Genomic DNA, 22,635 nt, shown 5'->3' with positions numbered 1-22,635 from the left:
ACATAGGAGCATACACAAAACACCCATGTACCCATAATTCTCTCTCAAACACACACACACACACACACACACACACACACACACACACATACCAGAGGCACTCATGCACATACTGTCTATCTAGAGTGACACATTGGACATGTCATTTGGACTTTTCCAATGTTGATCACCATGTCTGGCTCACAGGTCTCCAGCAATCAGTCTCAGCTGCCACAGAGTAAACAAACAAATGAAACCAATGAATGTTAAATGTACCTAAGGACTTGGGGTATGGTTCAGTGGTAGAGCACTTGCCTAGCATGTGCCAGGGCCTCTGTTTGATTCCCAGCACAGCAAAAAGTAAATAAACAAAAAAATAAACTGAATCACACATTGGTAAAGTTGGAAAAGTCTTAAAAAATAGCAAATACTATGGTATAATTTTATAGTTGAAGAACCAAACACAGCTGGGCAAGGTGGCACATGCCTGTAATCCCAGAAGCTCACAGGGCTGAGGCAAGAGGATTGCCAAGTTCAAAGCTAGTTTCAGCAATTTGGCAAGGCCCTTAACAACTTCTTGAGATCCTTTCTCTAAATAAAAGGGCTTGAGAGGTGGCTCAGTGATTAAGTGCCCTTAGGTTCAATCCTTGGTACCAAAAATAAATAAATTAAATATAAATAAGTAAAAAAACAAACAGACACAGGGCTTTAATGCCACACCACAAACACAAGCCAACCCCAGGGCTTGGGAATCACACCTGTGGGTACTTTTGAACTGCCACAGAGGACAGTTTTCTATTTTGTAGATGGAAAAATAATTTGTTTCATTACTTTTCCCCATCATCATAAAATAATCTGCCTTTGAAAATTCTCGATATAAAGGAAAGAAACAAAGAATTATAAGCCAAATTCAAATCGGTTGATTAAAAAGATTGGTATAATTGGCCAGAAGGATGGTCTAGGTTTGTAAGTGAATTTTGATAACCAATTTTCCTACTCTCTTTCTACTATTGACTTTATTTTAAAATGCTTCTCCTTTTTTTAAAAAAAATTAATCACATTGCCATTCTCAGATTTGTTTTTTCATAGATAAAAAGCACCTGCCCCCAAATTTAGGGGATTTTACATGGTAAAGAGAATTGAAATGTGATATTAAAAGTAACAGAAATGGTAACTGTGGCATATTTACTCAAAGATACTACATTTATGAGTAGTTTATAAGTGCATGAAGAAATGATTATATTTCAATGCTAAATTTTTTAAAGACACAAAATTGAGCATACATAATTAAAGTCCAGCAGAGAAAAATGACTAGAAAAAAATACACCAAAGATGGTAGCTATGTTTAGGTAGTAGGATTAGAGATTATCCTTTTGTCTTACTTTTTTTCCACATTAAAAGAAAAAAAATTGTTCTAAATGTATTTACATTACTTTTATACAGGAAAAATGAAACAGATTTAATGTTTTACAGAAAACTGGAAGCTGATGTTAGAGGCTGCACAGTCAATATTGAACTTCCATTTATAAGATTCTTTTGAGTGCCTGTTTTTCTTTCTTTCAAGTCCTCCCATTCCTGTCAGCAAGTCCCTGGAGAAGGTATCTTTTGAGCCCAGAAATGGGGTCCTAATTAAAGATATGAAGTAAGGAAACCTGGTGTCATCTCATCCCCTAGGACCTGTTTGAGATACATACTGAGAAATTTAGTACTTGTTAGAATGAAGAACCTCCTGAAAATGTCTTTTACTGATTTTTTCTTAGAAAAACTAAGGGCCCTAAATAATTCACACACTGTTTCTCAGGTTTAGTTTCTGGATGTGCATTCAAATTTTTCCCCATAATAGTAAATGGCTTTCTTTTTGAGATCACTGATTACTATGACACTAATGGCTCAATTAAGACATGGATGTAACTTTCAGATATCATCTATTTTAAGAAGAATAAAATATGCTCTATAGGTGGTAACCCTCCAGCTATGTCCTAAATTTCTAACAGCATACTCCACACTCTTTTTAAAAGCTATTTCTCCAAAAAGTACATTGCAGTTCTTGGAGTGTCTTCAGGGCAGAGAGCTTTGCTTAGGTTCAACTCTCAGGAATTTCTAATGTAGAGCTGCATCAGGGAATCACAAAGCAAAGACCAAAAGATTAAAACTACTCCTTCCTTGTCACCTCCTCTGAGAAAGCTATGATACCCAACATTTGTAAATGAATGTGCAGGTCCCCAGGTTTAAATAAGTCCCAAATAAACCTAAGAAACAACCAGCTGAGTTCTCTCCTTTCCTCATCTGCATTATCTATTTCACTTTTGACTTGTAAGTGCTCTTTCTATGTGGTTAAATCCATGCTGAAAGTTATAAAGTTTTCTAGTAAATTGCAAGAACAGAAATAAAGGCCTCACTGGCCTGAGAAAAGCTCTTCAGAAGTAGATCTAAGCTGCAACTTACACAACTATCTCAAGTCCACACACTGCATGTATACTCTGCTTTTCCCAATGTGAAAAGTTCAGAGTTCTTTATTCCTGTTTTCAGGGCTTGGGGCTCCTGAGTCTCTAACAGAGAATATCACTCAAATAAATGGGTCAATTTCCTCCATAATCTCCAACAAAAGGCATTGCAGACCAAACATTTTATTCTTAAAAATGTAGGTTATTTATTCATGACCAAACATTAAAAAATTAATTAAAAACAGAATTTGAGGTTACTTAACAAAACATAGACAACACACTACTCTAAAAATAACATGTAGAAAGATTCCTCTCGTGGTATTTCAACCCTTTAACTTTTGTCCACTATTACAATAATGAAGATTTACTTTACTGATGCTCTTGAGACACTGTGAAACGCTATTTTGATTTCTTTTCAAATTTTGGCTCTACTTTCCTTGGAAATTTCTCTATGCTGAGCTCAATTTATTAAAATGCGTATGAGCTTGTACTTCAGTTAAAATAAAACATTAATAGATCAAATATAAAACACATCTTACTCTGAATTTTGTTTAGCATTAATAAGTGCTAATAAAAGAATCTGAATTATCTTAATGAGGATCCATGAATGATAACTCACAACCTCTTTTTTCAAGATCTAAGTTTGCTTGACTCATACAATCTCATTCCCCATCCCAACAACTATAGTATGCCTGGGCATATTCATGTGCAAATGCTATACAAGCTGAATGGTTATGACAGGAGAAAGGCAATAGAGCAAACAAAATCCACAGCTACATGCACCCTTGCAGAAACTATAGCTACCTGAATTTTCCATTATCAAGAGACCACAGCATAGGTCAGAACTGGAAGACATGTAGGAGATCCTGTTCGTGCCATTAATTAATAGGAAAATGGGCTTTGGGAAAGTTTGGTGACTTACTCAAAGTCATAGATCTGCTTGGCAGCAGATCTAGAAAAATAATCTGAACATTTATATTTAAGTCATTTTTCAATTTTATACCATAAAACATCTTTATTCTCATAATCATCAAAACTTGAGCCATTTGGATAAAAATTTTTCTTTCTACACTAATGTTATGATCTAAATGTTTGTGTTCTCCCCACCCCCAGCCAATCCATGTTTCAGTATATCTCAATCCCCAGAGTGATAGTACCAGGCTGTGGGGCCTCATTTGGTCATGAGGAAGAGCCCTCAGTAATCCTTTACCCTTCTCCAGGTAAGGTTACAGAGAAAAACAGCAAAGAAGGAGGCCCTTATCAGACACTAAATCTGGTGGCAACTTGATCTTCAGCTTCTAGGACTATGAGAAATAAATTTCTACTGTTTATAAGCTGCCCCATGTATGGTATTTTATGAGAGCAGCCAGGTTATGACACTGGCTTCTACAATTCCTGTTTTTATATATGCAGTATAACAAACATTATTGAACCTTTTTTCTGTTGATTCAAGGTCACTATTATTAAGATTAGTGATGTCAACTTTATAACAGAGTCAATGAATGTTGGGGATTTGATAACTGCTCTTTATGGATTTCTCTTTGTTGTCATCCCCTGCTATTCTCAGTTTCACTAGTCTGTATCATCCCCCTTCCCCAAGTTTTCTAAAGTCTATTCTCTTAGAGTCATATGAAATACAGATAAAGGCACACCATATTTATTGTACTATTATTTATAACAGCAAGACAAAAACTTAAATATCCAACATAGGAAAACATTTAGTAAGTGATAATTTAAAATATAATATTATATAGCCATTAAAATTCCCTTCACATGGACTCCATCTACTCTCTGCTCCGTGACAATGAGTCCATTGACATGCCAATTGTGGGCCTGAGGGAGATGAGCTGATGACATCTCTTCCCTATAAACATTTCTTGGGTCTTCATCTGACATTCACAGTCTCACTCTAATGACTCTCCCAATAAATAATTGATTAAGAAATAACAGAACCCCAGAAAAGGAGGAGGAAGAAGAAATGGTTGATTCTTGGGGCTGTGACATTTGGGAAGCGGCCATAGAATTCTCTTTAGAAAAGTGGAAAAGCCTGGATCCTGCTCAGTGGAATTTGTACATGGATGCAATGTTGACAGAAGAACAACAAAAAACCTGATTTCCCTGGGTATGTCTTTTAATTACCCTCAATATCTCTCACCAGAACAAGACATGGAAATCTTACTTCAAAAAAGGTGTACTGGTGAGATGTGGAAGCTGAAGCCTTGATAATTCATACTTAATGAAAGACTGGGAGAATGTGGGTATGCATGATACATAGAAAGGATGTTATAACAGACATAACCAAATTGCAACAAAACATCACTGCTAAAGGAGATGAAGAACTTAAACTATCTCAGAAATAGCCTTGAATGATGTTAGTCAGGGTTGCAGAAAAATCAAATTGGCTTCTCTGAGCAAATATTCATATACATTTTTGAAACATAACTTTTCTCAAAAAACAAATTTAGAAAATCTTAAATAGGACCCGAACAATATACAATGTATCATTTACCATTTCAAATATAGGATTGAAACTCATTCCAACATTTTTGAAGATGAGAATGAAAAATGAAGAAACAATTTCTAAATGCCATCAATTTGATAAACACTTTACCAAAAATTCATTATTTCACCACCAACAAATAATTTCTCCTATGCCAAAAACCACAATTCTGATAAATATAGAAAGGTCTTTTCCTATCCACTATTGCTAAATCAATGCCAGCGTATAGATATTTGAGCAAAACATAATAAAACCAGGAAGGCCTATAGTAAGGACTCAAGTCTAAAAAAATTACCAGGGTATGTATGCATATATTTATTCGGTACTGGGGATTGAACTCAGGGGCACTGATCATGGACCCACATTCCCAGCCTTATTTCGTATTTTATTCAGAGACAGGGTCTCACTGAGTTGCTTAGCACCTGGCTTTTGCTGAGGCTGGCTTTGAACTTGTGGTTTCTGGCCTCAGCCTCTCGAGCTGCTGGGATTACAGGCATGGGCCACCATGCCCAGCTACCAGGGTATTTAAAAAAGAAAGAGAAGTTGTAAGTATAAAAAAATTTGAAAATACTTTAAACATGACTGATATTATAGTAAATACCAAAGTATTAATTTTCCAGAGAATAATAACAGATTGTTATTGTTCAATAATAGAACAAAACAGATGTAATAAAGTGGGAAATTTTTTCATCAGTGTTCAGAATTTATTCATCAGAATATCAATATTCAAGAAAAGATTTACAAATATAATGAATGTGGCAAAACTTTTAACCAGTCCTCGGAACTTAACATCAGACGATTCATATTAGGGAAAATACATACAGGCGTGATAAATGTAGAATTGTCTTTAATAATCATTAAATCTAAATAGACATAATGCACACTAGAAAGAAACCTTAGAAAAGTAAAGAGTGTAGCAAATCCTTTCATCTGTCCTCATACTTTACTCAATGTCAAAGAATCTATACTGAAGATAACACCCTACAAATGTATATTATATGGCAAATCCTTTGCTCATCCCTATATCTTATTATGTATCAGATAGTTCACACCAGAGAGGAAACTTGCAAATGCAAAGAAAGTAGCAAAGTCTTTTAAACTTGCTCAAATCTTACTCAATGTCAAAAAATTCATTTTGGGGAAAACACTATAAATATAAATAATGTGGGAAAGGCTTTAATCAACTCTCAATCCTTTTCCCAGATCATAGTTTGACAAGAAACTCTATAAATGTAAAGACTGTAGCAAAGCCTTTAACATATGCTCAAACCTTACTTGACATAAAAAATTGATCCTGGACACATATACTACACATGTAATAATGACTAAGGAAATATCTGTGTTCAAAATATGCATCAGTTTATATATATGGCAAAGAACCTGCAGGTTAAATAAATGTTAAGAAAGTATTTAATTATCAAGTATAAATATCAAAAGATTCATAGTAGAATACAGTAAGGACCTAATGCTTTCAGAAATGATAAATCAGAGTAATTATTAAAGTGAAATAATCCAAAGTCAAAACAATTGGATAATTTATTTGTATGTATCAAAGGAGCAAAGATATTGTCTTTCAATAAATATAATTACTGTAATTATATTACACTCACTGTAAAAAAAATTCTTTTCACACAGAGAAGTTTTAATGAAATGAGGACATGCTTTTGTAATAACTTCAAGAAAAAAAGCAGGACATAAAATTACAAGATACCACCAGGTGCAGTGGCCCACAACTATAATCCCAGTGACTGGAGAGGCTGAGTCAGGAGGATCACAAGTTCAAAACCAGCCTCAGCAACTTAGTGAGGTCCTGAGAAACTTAATGAGACCTCCCCAATATCAAAATTAAAAAAAAATAAAAAGGACTGGAGATGTGGCTCCGTGGTTAAATGCCCCGGGTTAGGCTCTGGTAACTAAATAAATAAATAATCCCAACCACTTTTTAAAATTTCTTAGAGTGAGGGAAATATAAAAAATATTTGTTGTGGTAAGATTATTATTAATTATTATTCTCTTTTTATACTGTTTTATACCACTTATTTATTTCTGCAATTAGAGTATAATGCTTACAGTCAGAAAAGGGATTTTTTAAAAAGAAAGCATCACGTTGGAAAGTATAACCTAACTAGTGAGAACTACATAAGATAAAAACATGGATTCTAAAGGAATATCTAAGGCCTCTGTGGAATGGACTGTGTGATCTGGTTGCACAAACAGGGTTTTGGCTTACTTCCTATCCTTTCCGGAATTTCAGGTTGCTGTAAAGTTGAACTATAGACAGGCAGAGCATTAAGGTTTATATGTATTTAAAGGAGAAGAGAGGACACAGAAAGAGGGAAAACAGAAAAAAAGGTAGATTCTGAGCCAATGCTTTTAGACAAGTGTCTAAGGATGTTTTTTCATTAATTAGTTTTTTGAAATTTAGAAGTCACAGATGGTGATAATTGTCACTAAGTCACCCAGGCTGATTTATCAGTGGATAAGCATTAAAAACAAATTAACAAAAAAAAAATTAAAAAAATTAAAAAAAAAAACAAATTAACCTCTTTAGAGACCAGGATATTTTCTACTAACAATCAACTCCGTGCTAAAACTGAAAGAGCTCAATTGAGAATGTGAAGGGGGCGGGTAGGAAATGATGGTAGAATGAATCCGACATTATTATCCTTTGTGTAATCTAATACGATTACATGACCTGCATAACTCTACATCATGAACAGCCAGAAGAATGAGAAGTTTATATTCCATTTATGTATGATGTGTCAAAATTCATTCTACTGTCACATATAACCAATTAGAACATATAAAAATATATTTAAAAAAAGAATATGAAAAGGTAAAAACTGGGAAAGCATAGAAGGAAGCTAAGCAAATAAGTGTCTGAGTATAGGATGGTTATATTTCAGAAAGGGTACTGAATGCTTTTATCAATTTTCTATTCTAATTTTTAAAATTATGATGAAATATTTTTCTATGAAATAGAAATATCTTTTATTTTCTACTCTAATTTTGATTGAAATCATTAATATGAGGGTTACATAGGTTACCTTTTGATTTTACAACACATGATGATATTCATTCATCTATATATACACACAGCCCCTAACCATATTACCTGTCCACATCACCTCATGCAGTTTCAGCGCATATGATTTTACAAATAGATGCTTTACTTCTCAACACTTCTGAAAATCATTTTTAAATTTTTCTCTCTGTTTCCCAAACACCACATGCTATGAAAAGACCTTAACAATACCTTAAAGTCATTTGAGGCAAGATAGGCAAGATCAAATCTGCCCTCATCCAGCATTAGTGGCATTAGCTAGCATTTTCAATAGATTCCTAAGGCCCTACCCAAACACAATATATTATATTGTTAGAAACACCCTTTGAAATATTATTAGCCCGATTTTATATAAGAAGAAAGAGGTCCTAAGAAATTAATTTGCTAAACATCACATTAGTAATTAAGGTAGAGGCAAGGCCTAGAACTTGAGATTCTTTAACTCTCAATTCTGTATTTATTTCCACTGCTTCATGCTACAGAGTTATTGATAGATTAATCCTGCACCAAAGTATGTACCCCGAAAGGCCACATACAAGTTCAACTGTACTTCTGTACAGTTTGAAAGAGTGGAAAATTATTCCAGCAGAAGGAAAAATTGGTTGGTGGGAGGTTATGGCTGATGTTCATTTTCACCTTGGTGCTTGTTCCTACATCTTCATCTTCATCCACTAGAATGCATTCCCCTGCTCTCCACAAATCCATTTTCAGCATTTGTTCTTCATGCTGTAAGCAAATGCCCTCCCCTAAAGAAGTCCACGAGAAACTTGAGCCACTTTTGCTATTCTTGACTCCATAGCTCAATTTAACTTTAATAGCTTGCGAATGTTACAGGGTGTACTTAGTCTCAAATTTCTTGGGTTTTTTTTTTCTAAATATAATAGGTCATATATGTATGTTTTAGCTCCCCAGCTAGATGTTAAGCATGATCTATTTCTACATCCTAGATTTTTCCCTTTTAATGGTCTTCCTCATTTCTCCTAACTGCCTAATACAAGATATTTATTTAACAAATGCTTACCAAACAACTGAGAACCTACAATAGCACACCTTGATTTGTAATTAGGATATAAGAGATATAGTGCTACAAACAAAGAACTTACTTCAGGTGAATATATGGCCCTCAGTTTTCTCACCTTAAAATGAGTATAGGAGCAAGAAGTGGGTGGAAAATGTGAGTTTCATGATGTCTAAGAGGCTATGAATACTTAAATATTATTTTCATTGGGGTGGATCACAATCTACTTTGTTCCATTAAGGATAAGATGTCAAAAAGAACAATATTAAAGGCCAAACAAATATAGAGACCAAATGACTAATCCCCTAGAGGCAGAAGCAAGCCAATATGCTGGGGAAATCAATAAAGCAAAGAAAAACCAGGGAGAGTATAAATGTCCTGAGCAAGGCTAGAAATGTGAATCCTGCTTGAGAGGGATGTGAAGGGGTTAGAGAGTACAATGTAAAAGGGAACAGCATAATAACTAAAAAATCTGCATTAGTGGTTAGGTAAATATAGCATAATGTTGTGCTTTTTTTTCCCCTTTAAATTTGCACTTCTGTCTACTATCAAAGCTTTAAATCAAATGCTAAGAATATCAGCATTGACTGCTTATGTTATAATAAAAAATTAGATCCATACTAAAAAAACCTTTGTGGAAATAAACCAGAAATTCCTGATATCAAAATAGGGATTAAAACTATCAACATTTGATCATTAACAATCTATTTTCCTATATCCCCCACCCTTTTTTTCCTTTTGGTAAGGTGAGAAATACGTTAAATTTAATCAGGATATTTTTACTGCATCTATTTAATTTTATTAATAATTTTAATATTCTAAGTAATATTGTACCTGAGTCATTAAAATTGGGCTTTAGCTAACAGATCATGGCATTACATGGGGTTCTATGCATGATTCCCTGAATAAGCTTCCTTGGATGGGATGAGCCTATAGCACACAGTGAACCAAAATCTCTGTGGTATTAGGGTTTTATTTGAATTGCTATGGTAGAAAGTCAAATTCAGCTTAAAACTTCAAAGAAAAAAAAAAAACCTCTGTAGAAACAAAAAATCTCTAAAATTAAAAAAAAAGTTTGAATCAAATAACAGCTCTCAGATTATCAGATGAAAAGTTTTTAGCTGGTATCCAAAATTGAAGTGACACTTTAAAAGATTAGATCAATAGGAGTACATGACTGATAAAAGGCCAGGAAAATTCCATTTTAAAAAGAGCAAATGCTTAAAGGGATTTGATAATCAAGAGCCATTTTTATGAATCTCCTGAAAAAGTTTTGATACTAAAACTGCTGAGAAGAAACTTACTATTAATCCATGTTATACAACTTTGAATCCAGTTTGCCCTTAACCTTCTACCCTATAGAAAGGGCTAAATTTAACTGAGAACTATAAATAAATTTTGTAAGGAAAAAAACTGTGTGCCTGTATGTGTGTTTGTACTAAAAACAAACATACCTGCTTCATCATAGGATACAGTCAATTTTTCTAACATTTCTCGATCAATTGACAGAATCTGCTGTTCAAGGATGGTCTGGTAAGACAATACACTGTTTTCTTTGTCTTTCTCGTAGTCCTGAAGATGTTGTTTTAGGGCCTCTGGGAGTCGAGATTTTACATATTCAGCTGCAGTCTGCAGATAAAACAGAGAACCCCATTAGTACCTCCAGTCTAAGGTTCCTCATTTACCCTCAGGTCCTTTAGAGAGAACTCAAAGCACTGTGGATCCACTCTTCAAGTAAGCATGTCCTTGTCATTGTGACTTCAGATTACACTGCACCCAGTAAGGTGGGTCTTCAAGCAAACAGAATCTTAGGTCTTTAAATCATTTCTACCAGGTTTAAAGGTATAAAAGATGATAGATTTGGTTTGATATTCACAAGAATTAGCAGTCAGAATTTCAATTATTCCATTGAAATTCCAAAGGCCCATGGTAATAACTTTGCTGGATATAAATTTTCTTGAAGAAGATGGTCAGACAACTCAGCAGTGAGCCCTACCCTGTCACAGCACCTGCGTCCCTACTTGTTTTGCTATTCTCAACTCATTAATGCTGACATAGGAGCTCTTGTGAACTGAGTAGAAAGGAGAACCTCTGCTAGGGTTTATAGAAAAATAATAGGATAAATTAAAAAAGAAGAGATCTAAGATTCCCCTTAACCTGAAAAGAAAGAACTTGTATATGTATGTATGTATGTACACACACACACACACACACACACACACACAAACACACATATGTGTATATTTTTTTTCTTAATTTTTTTTGTTGTTCATTTGCTTCTAGATAATAACTGCAAAAAATACTCCCAACTGGAAACATCTGAAATTATACACAGTGATTTTCAATCAAGGAAACATGCTCCACTTGGGAGTTAGAAGGAAAACAAGTGTATTTTGAAAAAGGCCTTCCAAGGAGTCTTCTGGTGGGCTGAGATGGTAGCATACTCTCTCCCTCCCAGTTGAGAATCACTGTGAAAACAGTGATTATGGGAGAAATTAAATGACAGAAGTGGTAAGGGTGTGTGTGTGTATGTATGTATGTACACACACACACACACACATACACACACACACTTTTTATCCATCACTATCAATGGTCAGATCCTTTCTAGAGATTTTAACCGTTGGCAATTTGTGGGACACAGAGACAGCAGTTTATAGGAAAACCACAGAGATGATTGATAATTGGATACTAGGGGATAATAGAAGGAAAACTGAAAGATAATAAAATAATTTTTTCCCTGAGGGGGGACAGAAAATAACTAACATAATCCTAAAGTGTTCAGGCACTCAAAAGATTTTTAAAATGAAATTTGTGAATTTGTTTTCTGCATTTCAATATTGGATTGATCACGAGGGAATTGAACAAAGAATTTGCAGAAAATAATGAGAAACACTTGGATTATGTAATCATTGAAATATTTGAATTTTATTTGTGCATTTCTTTCTTGTAATAGCTCTCATCCATCTGTATTTGTTTCGAATATGAATGTATGATTTAAAAACCAAAGGCCTATCAATCAAACATTTTCCACCTGTTCTCTCTTAAGGGACTATCAAAGCAGTAAATTAAATAAAACCAACATTGTTTAACTAAAAAAAAAAGAAGTTTATGGGAGAAATTAAATGACAGAATGGCATGTATGAATCAGGGGAATTCTCAAATTCTTATAATATACCTCAAGAATATTAGGTGTTTGGCATCTCCTTGTAGTATAGCTCTGCTTCACCTGCACAGTGCCTAAAGTTGAGAAACCAACAAATGAAGGTGTACATATATATATATATATATATGGTTTAAGATTATGTTCATAACCACTAAAAAACTTTTCAAAGAAGCTGCAAAAAGATTCCTGCTGGGGTATGGGCCTAGAATACAGCAAAGACTCAGCTACATAGTTTGTTTGTTTGTTTTTTTAAAAAGTCCTATGCAGCTATTAATTGTATAATTTAAAATATGTGTGTGATATAAAGAAATGAAAACATACCTCATATTCATGGATCAGAAGAATTAATATTGTTAAAATGCTATACTATAAAAATGATTTATAGATTCAATGCAATCCTTAACAAAGTGCTAATAACATTCTTCACAAAAATAAAAAAACAAAAAAATTCATATGGAGCCACAAAATAAAAAACAAACAAACAAAAAACCCTCAAGTAGCCAAAGCAACCCTGAGCAAAAAGAACAAAGCTAGGGGAATCACAGTGCCTGACTTCAAAACACACTATAAAACTATAGTGACCAAAACAGCATGGTATTGGCATAAAAACAGACAAACAAACAGAATAGAGAGCCCAGAAATAAATGAATGCATTCACAGCAAACTGATTTTCAACAAAGCCGCCAAGAACACAATGAAGAAAAGAACATTTTCTTCAATAAGTGATGCTGGGAAAACTGAATATCTATACGCAAAAGGATGAAATTAGATTTTCATCTAAATCAAATAAAAACAAAACCTCAATGAGATATTATCAAATTCCAATTAGAATGGCAATTATGAAGAGACAAATGAGAGTAAGTGTTGGTAAGGATACAGAGATAAAGGAACCTTCATACACTATTGTGAAAGTAAATTAGTACAGTCATTACAGAAAACAGTATGGAGGTTCCTCAAAAAACTAAAAATAGAATTTTGCCAGGTGTAGTGGCTGATGCCTGAAATCCTCACTTGGGAGGATGAAGTAGAAGAAAGAATTACCTACTATATGATCATTCTCACTACTGTGTATATAACCATAGGAAATAAAATCAGTATATCAAGGAGATACTTATACTTTCATATTTATTGAAGTACAATTCATAATAGCTAAGATACAGAGTTGAATTACATGTCCATTAATGGATTTATATATAATGGGTAATGTTGTATATATGCACAGTAAAATACTATTCAGTCATAAAAGAAGAATGACATTCAGCTATTTTTTACATTGATGGACCTGAAGAACATTATGTTAAGTGATATAAGCCAGGCACAAAAAGATTTTTTAAAAAGTAATAAAATGTTACAAAGTTGGTTTCATAGAAGTGGAGAGTATAATGGTGGTTACCAGAGTCTGATGTAGTTGGGGTGGGTGAATGTTAAAGGCTACATAATTATAGTTAGGAAGAATAAACTTCAGAGATTTATTGACTAGTTAATAATAATACATTATATTTATGAAAAATGTAAGCACAGGGAGTATCATGTGCTATCAAATGGTAACTACATGAGGTAATGCATTTGCCAATAAGCTGGATTTCACCAATCATAATATATATATCCTTCAAATCATCATGTTGTCCAAGGTAAATTTATATAATGTTATCTGTCAATTAAAAGATTAATAAAATACATGTGAGTTACACAAACACACACACACACGCACACTCTCACACACACAACATGCTCATCAACAGAGGTTCAATTTTTTTTTAATTTATAGAATAGTATGGTATATATCCATTGGAAAATATGAGACAGAACTATACCTACTGACCAGGAGAATATCAATGATGTATTGTTGAGGTTAAAAAACAAAGCTGCAGTTGGGTACAGTGGCCCACGCCTGTAATTCCATCTACTTGGAAGGTTGACACAGGAAGATCACAAGTTTGAAGCCAACCTCAGCAATTTAGTGAAACCCTATTTCAAAATAAAAAATAAAAGGGCTGGGGATATGGCTCAGTGGTAGAGTGCCCCTGGGTTCAGTTCCAAGTGATGATAATGATGATGATGACGACGACGATGACGATGATCATGATGCTAACCATGATGATGATAATAAAAATTTAAAAAATTAAACAAACAAAATTACAAAATATCAGGAATAACGTATCCTTTAATGCAAAGCATACATATGTGTATATATTGTGTTTAGTATTATCATATATGCATAGAAAGAGAGAGCATACTCCAGTTGTGGAACATACTTTTTTGTTGTTCTAATTAGTTATACATGACAGCAAAATGTATTTCAACTCTTTGTACACAAATGGAACACAACTTTTCGTTTCTCTGGTTGTACACAATGCAGAGTCACACTATTCATGCAATCATACATGTACGTAGGGTAATAATGTCTGTCTCATTCCACTATCTTTTCCACCCCCTTACCCCCTGCCTCCCCTCACTTCCCTCTACCCAAAGTTCCCTGGCAGATACTTTTTCCTTTCCACGTTTCAGTATTGTTTCCATGTTCTTACTATTGTAATTTTAAATAATTATCTTTTCAAAGTATCTTTCTTTGTGAACTTCAAGGTTTTCCTTTGGAATGTTAGTCCAATTTAGGATGAAATAATTTTTTCCAGAACAAATGACAACTGACTTCTCAGAAAATGCACACTGGGAAGTGGTGGGGAAAAATTATATTTCACTCCTTGCAGAGTCACTAAACATAGCATACAACACTTTTTACTTCCAGATTTATATTGAGATTCCATAAGTCAGATACTGATGAAATTACAACTTTAAAATATCACCAGATATTGTTCAAATTCTCCACCAGCCAGCTAGTTGCAGAACAAATAAAGTTATCTCATAAAATGTAAATGAATTCAGCATATTGGTATAACATATTTACTCCTAGAGTTTAATAAAAATTTTCTCTTGACACTGGAAAACAATATTTTAGCATTATAGAATAACCATTTTAAAATTCACACTATACCTTACTATTCAGTGTAACATCTCTCTTTAGTAATTTTGGGATACCTACAAGGTATAGGAAGTAGTTCAATAACGTATTATATTTGAAAAATATTGGTGTATTTTATGTTACTGAAAACACACCAACTATTTCCTCCCAATTGTGTCTATTGATTGCATTTGAAATGAAATTCACTTTCTTAGTTACAATTGTGATATAGGTCTAGGAACAGTGCCTGCATCTTTTACTATACTGGAGTTATATTTTGGCACTTCATTTCTAAAACAGTATAACTTCACATATAGTTTTTTTCTATTAGGAAAGATTCTTAATAGAAAGAAGAAAACAACTCTAGAAAAATATAGATTCTGTTAAGATATTTCAAAAAATCCCCTTTATACTAAAGTGATACTGTAAATATATTCAAATGTCACATGCTTCCCTCTTGGTATGTTCTTTCATGGTGGGAAGAGAGAACAAGCAAGATCTCTGGTGTGTTTGCTTTTCTTTTTTTTTCTTTTATAATTGCTTTTATTTTTCAAATACATGACAGTGGAATGCATCAAAATTCTTATTACACATATAGAACAGAATTTTGCATATCTCCGTTTGTATATAAAGTATGTTCACACCAATTCATGTCTTCATACATGTACTTAGGATAATAATGTCCATCACATTCCACTATCATTGCTAACCCCCTGCCCCCTCCTTTCCCCTCCCACCCCTCTGCCCTATCTAGAGTTATCTATTCCTCCCAGGCTCCCTCTCCCTACCCCACTATGAGTCAGTCACCTTATATTAGAAAAAACATTCAGCATTTGTTTTTTGGGGATTAGCTAACTTCACTTAGCATTATCTTCTCCAACTCCATCCATTTATCTGCAAATGCCGTGATTTTATTCTATTTAATTGCTGAGTAATATTCCATTGTATACATATATATGCCACATTTAATCCATTCATCTACTGAAGGGCATCTAGGTTGGTTTCACAATTTAGCTATTGTGAATTGTGTTGCTATAAACATTGATGTGGCTGTGTACCTGTAGTATGCTGTTTTTAAGTTCTTTGGGTATAGACGGAGGAGAGGGATAGCTGGGTCAAATGGTGGTTCCATTCCAAGTTTTCCAGGGAATCCAGTGATATGTTCTTTAAGAAATAATTGATACATATTACTTTCATGGGTATGAAAAGGTGTACTTTAAGAGCTTCTAAATGCTTCACAGTTCATCTTAAAAAGAAAACCTGTCAGGTAGCTAGCTCTAACTTATTAACTGTCTGCTGAGTAAGGTACATTAAACTTGACATTGTTGGGATAACAACCTCTTCTATAAAGGAAACTGCAATTTCTATGTGTAAACAAAAAACTGGTGGGAAAACATATTTTAAAAGCAATGAATCAATAGGCAGGAATTTTGAGATATATTAATATATTTATTTAGGAAATGAGCCATATTAAGTGCTGAGCAGCCTCTAGAGAGAGGAGACACAAAAATAATCAGGAAATTGGTCAGGTGAAGTTAAAACAATTTTGAGTCAAGAGACACTAGAGGATAGAAAAGCATAGAAGAGTGAGTGTGAATTCACAGGGAGGAATAATAAGAAATGAAGCTGAATTTAAGATGCACTAAAATATAATGAGATGGCAAGACAAGCAAAGGCTGTAGAAAGACTGGTCGATGCTGTGACTGGAGAATAAACTGGACAATCTTTTGGACAGAAAATGAAAACAAAAATAACAAAAAATTTTAAATAACTACACTTCTTTTTACCTAGTAATGTCTTTCTAGAAATTTATTTTAAGGAAAATTTAAAGATGAGCACACAGATATGTGTACAAACTTGTTTATCAATAATTATTTGTGATAATAAAAAATCTGTCTAGAAATTGGTTGGTAATATTATGGAATATCCATGCAACAGAATACAGTGCACCTATTAAAAATCAGGTTATGAAAGAATACTAAATTATATGGGAAAATATTCAGAATAAAATGTAGATTATAAAGTAGTTGGTATACTACATGTATAAGAAAAAAAATTGGTTGAATTATATTAATGTGTATCATTTTTCTCAGAGTAGCAAGAGCTTGGATGATTTTTTTCTTTTATGTAGTTTTCTGCATTTTCCAGATTTAATAAAATAAAAATAATATTTCTCTGTGCCAGCACTGGACTGAATGTTGTATGTTAGTTTACGTAATCCTCATAACAACCTTATTTGGTTTTTATAAATGAGGAAGAGACTCACAGAGGTTAAGTAAATTGTCCTTGGTTATCAGAGAATAGTAGAGAAGGAAACATCAATTGTTTTTGAGCCAGAAAATAAAAAAGAAAACACATTAATTTTTTAAGAAGTTTTTGTCTACTGGGGTCATCATGCTACAAGGTAAAGTAGCCCCTAGAAAGGAGAAAGCCTGTAAGAAGAACAAATGAGCACATGAACAGAGATTAGTGCCAGATGGGAAAGAAAAATATGTAAACTGGATTCAGTTTTTCAAAACTAGAAGCTAAAAATAGCAGTGGGACTATTGAGAGTAATGGGAAAACAAACTACAGTGAAAAAAATAAATTAAATTTATTTTGAACATTTAATTGTAAGCCTGAAAACTATCCATTGCTCCATAATTTAGGAGCACTCCACAAAACAAACCTCCACAAAGAAAATGTGTTAGAGATTCATTTTATAGAACTCTGAAGAAAAATATCAGACCAATGATTTTGGTTGCAAGTTTACAGAAAGGCAAAAGCTGTTTTCAAGAAAAAATATTAAATGATAGGGAAATTAAATTAAAATACAGTCACCATCAGAGAAGTAAATTAGAGCTATATTCAAATCACTTTTAGTATTTTTCTCTCAGTTTGCAAACTCAAGTTACTACTCATTTTGATCTTTTATGGATTTAAAACAAAAACAAAAACAAAAAAAAAAAAAACGGAAGAGATCTGGGGGATGTGGTTCTGTGGTACAGTATTTGCCTAGCATGTACAAAGACCAGGGTTCCATCCATAGTACCACAAAAAACAAAATCCAAAACAAACAACCAAGAATCAGACTTTTGATGTCTTTACCTGAACTATGAAAATATGTCTCCTCTTAGTATTTTAATTTAATATTGTATATGTCATAGTTGCGGGACTTCAAAAAATTTGCTCCCTTCTTTTCAATTAAATGTTCTATTTTATTACCAATTCCAAGACTTTATATGTCGTATGGAATTTTGTAAAGTTCTAGGCATGGTATGCAAAAGGAGAAAAGTTCCCTTATACTCAATAAATAATTATTTACAAGATATTTTTAAAACTAGGAAATATATTTTATCATTATGTTTGCAGTGGTTATATTGTAAATGTTGGTCCTGATACAGAGATTCATTTTCAAAGTAATTCTGAAAAACCAATAGATGAGATTTTTTAAGATTTCAAAATCTGAGAAAGGCATCTGAAGAAGAAATACCTACTTTTGCCTCAAAGATAGTCTAGAGAGTGCTTTGCAAAGACAAAAATTTTCAGAATTTTAATATCTTTCAAATACAATGATTTTACAACTTACTCTCCTCTCTTCAATTCATTTAACATATTCCCTCCCCCGCCTCTCTCTCTCTCTCTCTCATATAATCTGATCAGAGAAATCCTCAAGCTTCATTCCACAAAATGGGGCAAAGAACTGATGGCAGTTCCTTTCAGTTTATATTTACACCACATATATTCCTTACTTGGAACACACAGCACTACAGCTTCCAAAATATGTGTTGATTGTGAATAGGCACAAGCTTCTAAGACTGTATCAAAAGGAGGCTAAAGCAAACAGGCTGCTCTTTGTACCATATTAAGACCAAATTTAACATCACTCTCACATACAGTCAGATGTTAGAGCTGGCTCTAAGGGCATCTGATCAATGACCTTCTGGGTGAAGAGACTTTGGCATTAGGACAACATCCAGAAAGGTAAGATGGGAAATCAATTCTGCAAATACCGAGGAGAAGGACTGCTTTCTGGGAAATGTTAACTCAGGGATGAAGGCTAGGTATTCACAAGATAAAGCAGAGATAACATGAGAATCCTTCAAAATTTGTGCCAGAGCAAGAAAGGAGAGAGGAGAGAGCAATATTTCATTGCAGACAAGGTTTCCCTGCCCTTGAAGGGAAGTGAATGTGTGTGTGCTGATTTGGCAGCAGCTGGCACACAGACCACATGTTAATTTACTTAGGTCTACCTTGGAATCCATCTTTCTTATGGTAACATGTCATTAACTTTTGACAGCTGCTCTTTTGCTCTAGGCACTTTAAAAATAAAGTTAGAGTGAGTGCCCTTGCCTACCAGGACAAGGGCATTAAGCATGGAACTTTTTTCTCTCTTGTGCCTGCCAAGAGTGTCATTTCTGCCATTTTTAGTCTTTGCTACTTCTAACCTAGAGAAGTTATTTAAATGAGAAAAGCATGTTTGAGAGATCATCTCGTGTTCCTGAATTCATAATTTTGCTTTCAGAAGACAAACTGGATTCCTTCAAGAGATGGCACCAGGAAAAAGTCTCAGGCATTAACCAGAAGCATATAAATGAAACCTTATGCCTATTATAGATATTTATGATTGTTATGAAGAATCAAAGCTTCAGAGGTACAAATACTTGCCAGTCATGTTGCAAGATGGCCACTAGCAAAGAACCTAAAATTATATAACACAATACAGAGACTAAAACTGTAATTTAGTTTAAACATTAAGGTGATAACTGCTAAATTATAGATTACTCAGGACAATTCCCCTAGGATTCCTCATGTGATAAGCCTTTAATAACTTTATCAGCCATTCTAATTCATATTTATTCAGAGGTTACATTCACATGGTAGCATTAAGCATGTCAGAGTATGAAAATATAACTCAAATCCCTCTTGATTCCAACCTTCCTAGCTCTAGATGGATGCTTTTATATATATATATATCAAAATAAATTACCTCTCTTTTCTAGATTCCTACTAAGTACAATAAGATATAATTACCCAAGGTATCAAATATTGTTCAGCCATGTGGTCCATTTTTCTTTTTGTATTATTTTTGTCAAAATCTACATTCTAACTCTAAGGACTTAAAAGTTGAGGTTATTTTTCTACTACCAAAGTGATGATAAAAGAATTTTCTGCCCCTCAATTACCATATAGATTCCAGGGAAAGTTTAGGAACATGGCATAAAAGATTACACTAGTTCCATGGTCCTTCTCTTAATTTTATTTTTTTAATTTAAAATTTTAAAATTTTTAGTGCATTATGTGTAGTTTTACATAATAGTGTGATTCACTATGACATATTTATAAGTGAATAATATCATTTTCTCCATTTTAATCCCCAGTACCACCCCAATTCCCTCCCCTTCTCCCCCAATCCCCTTCCTCTATCTTTCTTTTTTATTTTTAATTGGATACATTGTAGTTATGCATAAAATTAGGATGCAGTACAGCATATTCATACATGCACCTAGTATAATTTGGTCAATTTCATTTCTGAGTTATAAGTTTTCCTGAGAGATGGCAGCATTAAAAAAAAAAAAAACCCACCAGCAGACTTTCTCATAAATCTGTTGAACAAACAAGCAGCACCCAGCCAAAGCAGTCTGGCTAAATTTTTGTGATAGACAAGTTCCTATCCTTTCAACAGTTATAGAAAGAAGATATTATTTCACATTCTAAATACTTGAGGTCTTCTTCTATATGGTTAATTACTGATAAAATTCCCTTCCATTTCTGAATCTTTGCCTATAGAGTGTGAGGAAATATTAAATTTCATAAGTGATATTCAAATATATTCTAGAAAACTCCATGCATGATGCTTACTGACAATACCCTTGAGGATTCAGGAAGCCAGTGGGACTGTTATAAATGAAGTATAAAATACTCATGAGTTATTAATCGGACAAAAAGAATTCTGTAGCTATAACAGCAGAGCAACCCCTCAGGGAGATAGCAGAGACACAGACAAACTGTTCCTTGGTTGACAATTGCTATTTATATTGGGGCAATGCCAGAGGAGTCCTACTGGGCTTCCCTTGCATTCTGCCCCATAGTTCCCTGTTAAGCTCTTTAGGGTACACCTCTAAAAAGCAGAAGTGGCCAGGGTGGCAGGGATGCTCCAGACCAATGCTAGTTGGTACGATCTCCCCCAACCTGATATAGTTTTAAGATGAGACTTCAAAATCAGTATTAGATTTAAGTTCCTTATATGTGCAGTTTGAGTATGGAGCAGGGTGTTTTGTTTTTTTGTTTTATTCAGAGAGCTGGTAACCACCTTATTTAGTGTGATACAAGTAATTCAAAGAGAATTCCCACTCCCAAATCATTTTCCCTTTCAACTTTATTTGATGCCTGAAATTCTACCATTACAGCTTTACTATTTGCTTAATGCTAGCTCTTCCCTTATCAAAAGTCAAATATTTTAAGGAGGAGTAATACACTAAGTAATGTTCAGTCTTAGTGCAGAAAATTGATCAGATTTTTACCTATAGGAAGGTGGACTGAGAAACAGGGAGGTACCCAGGGAAACTTCTGAGAGTAGAGTATAAAGTGGGAAGTACAGATCAAGAAAGACAAATATCAGTTACTCTGAAATTTAACTTGGGGTGGAGGAAAACACAAAGATGCACATTACTTGAAAGTTTGTTACTCTTTTCCATCTCTGGTACCTCCTTCAGGGCTTACAATGAAAGTTTGTTTGAGGCTAATTCTAACAAATCAAACTTAATATGTTACATCTCTCACAAGGGTAAATAATGCAGTTGGTAGCATCTGCTGCTACTGAATAGTTTTAAAACTTATACATATATAGGAATCATCTCTTGAGTTTTAAAAATAGTCTCAGAATAAACACTACTGCTTCCTCATCTGTACTACCACAGCACTGTCCTCCATTCAGACCTCTAGGACAGCTCTCAACCTCTCCATGATGTCTCCATGAAGACACCTATTTGCCTCCCCACTGGCCTAGGACCAACTAGCAGGTAGGATCAAAGCTTTTTCACATACATGGATTCTCCTGACACTTAATCCAATGTAGGGTTTCCAGAAGAAAAGGATGGAGAATGGGTACTTTTAAACCAGACTTAGTATTCTATGAATGATAATTCTACCAAAAAAAAAAAAAAAAAAAAACATAAAAAGGTCCAGGCCCACAGTGTTTCTTCTCTGACATTTGCCTCTTTTCTGCTATTAAGCATGTAAATCTTATTTAATACCATAGGAAACTAGTTGCAGGGACTGCCAGTTTGGATACAGCCAGAGTCTATTGAATCTCACATTGAGAATGTGTTTCCTAATATTTTTTGAATTATTTTTGTGTAATTTTGAACCTTACTAAAATTCTTTGTGAGCAGCAGATCCTCTTCTCCCTCCCTCCCCCACCCCCACCCCCAATGTCCTATTTTTGGAATCCAGGTATAAAGTTCATAAACAGGGTCATACTGCAGCCACAAAATAGGTGGCTGGATTTGATTAGTGTTTCTCCA

General features: G+C 34.0%; 1 protein-coding gene across 3 annotated transcripts in view; it reads right to left on the bottom strand.

Annotated features, from left to right (window-relative positions):
• Positions 1-22,635, bottom strand: part of PPM1L (protein phosphatase, Mg2+/Mn2+ dependent 1L) — a 311,756-nt gene that overhangs the window by 96,489 nt on the left and 192,632 nt on the right. For 2 of the 3 annotated variants that reach the window (XM_081301445.1, XM_081301446.1), the window contains exon 2: positions 10,460-10,634. In XM_081301445.1, the coding sequence (XP_081157571.1) occupies positions 10,460-10,634 (175 nt within the window). Of the gene's footprint in view, positions 1-10,459; positions 10,635-16,188; positions 16,295-22,635 lie in introns of all 3 variants that reach the window. The other variant, XM_081301447.1, reaches the window with a different exon arrangement.

The sequence above is a fragment of the Spermophilus citellus genome (assembly GCF_964194105.1).
Source record: "Spermophilus citellus genome assembly, chromosome: 7".
NCBI lineage: Eukaryota > Metazoa > Chordata > Mammalia > Rodentia > Sciuridae > Spermophilus > Spermophilus citellus.
This window is presented reverse-complemented; position numbering and strand designations above follow the sequence as displayed.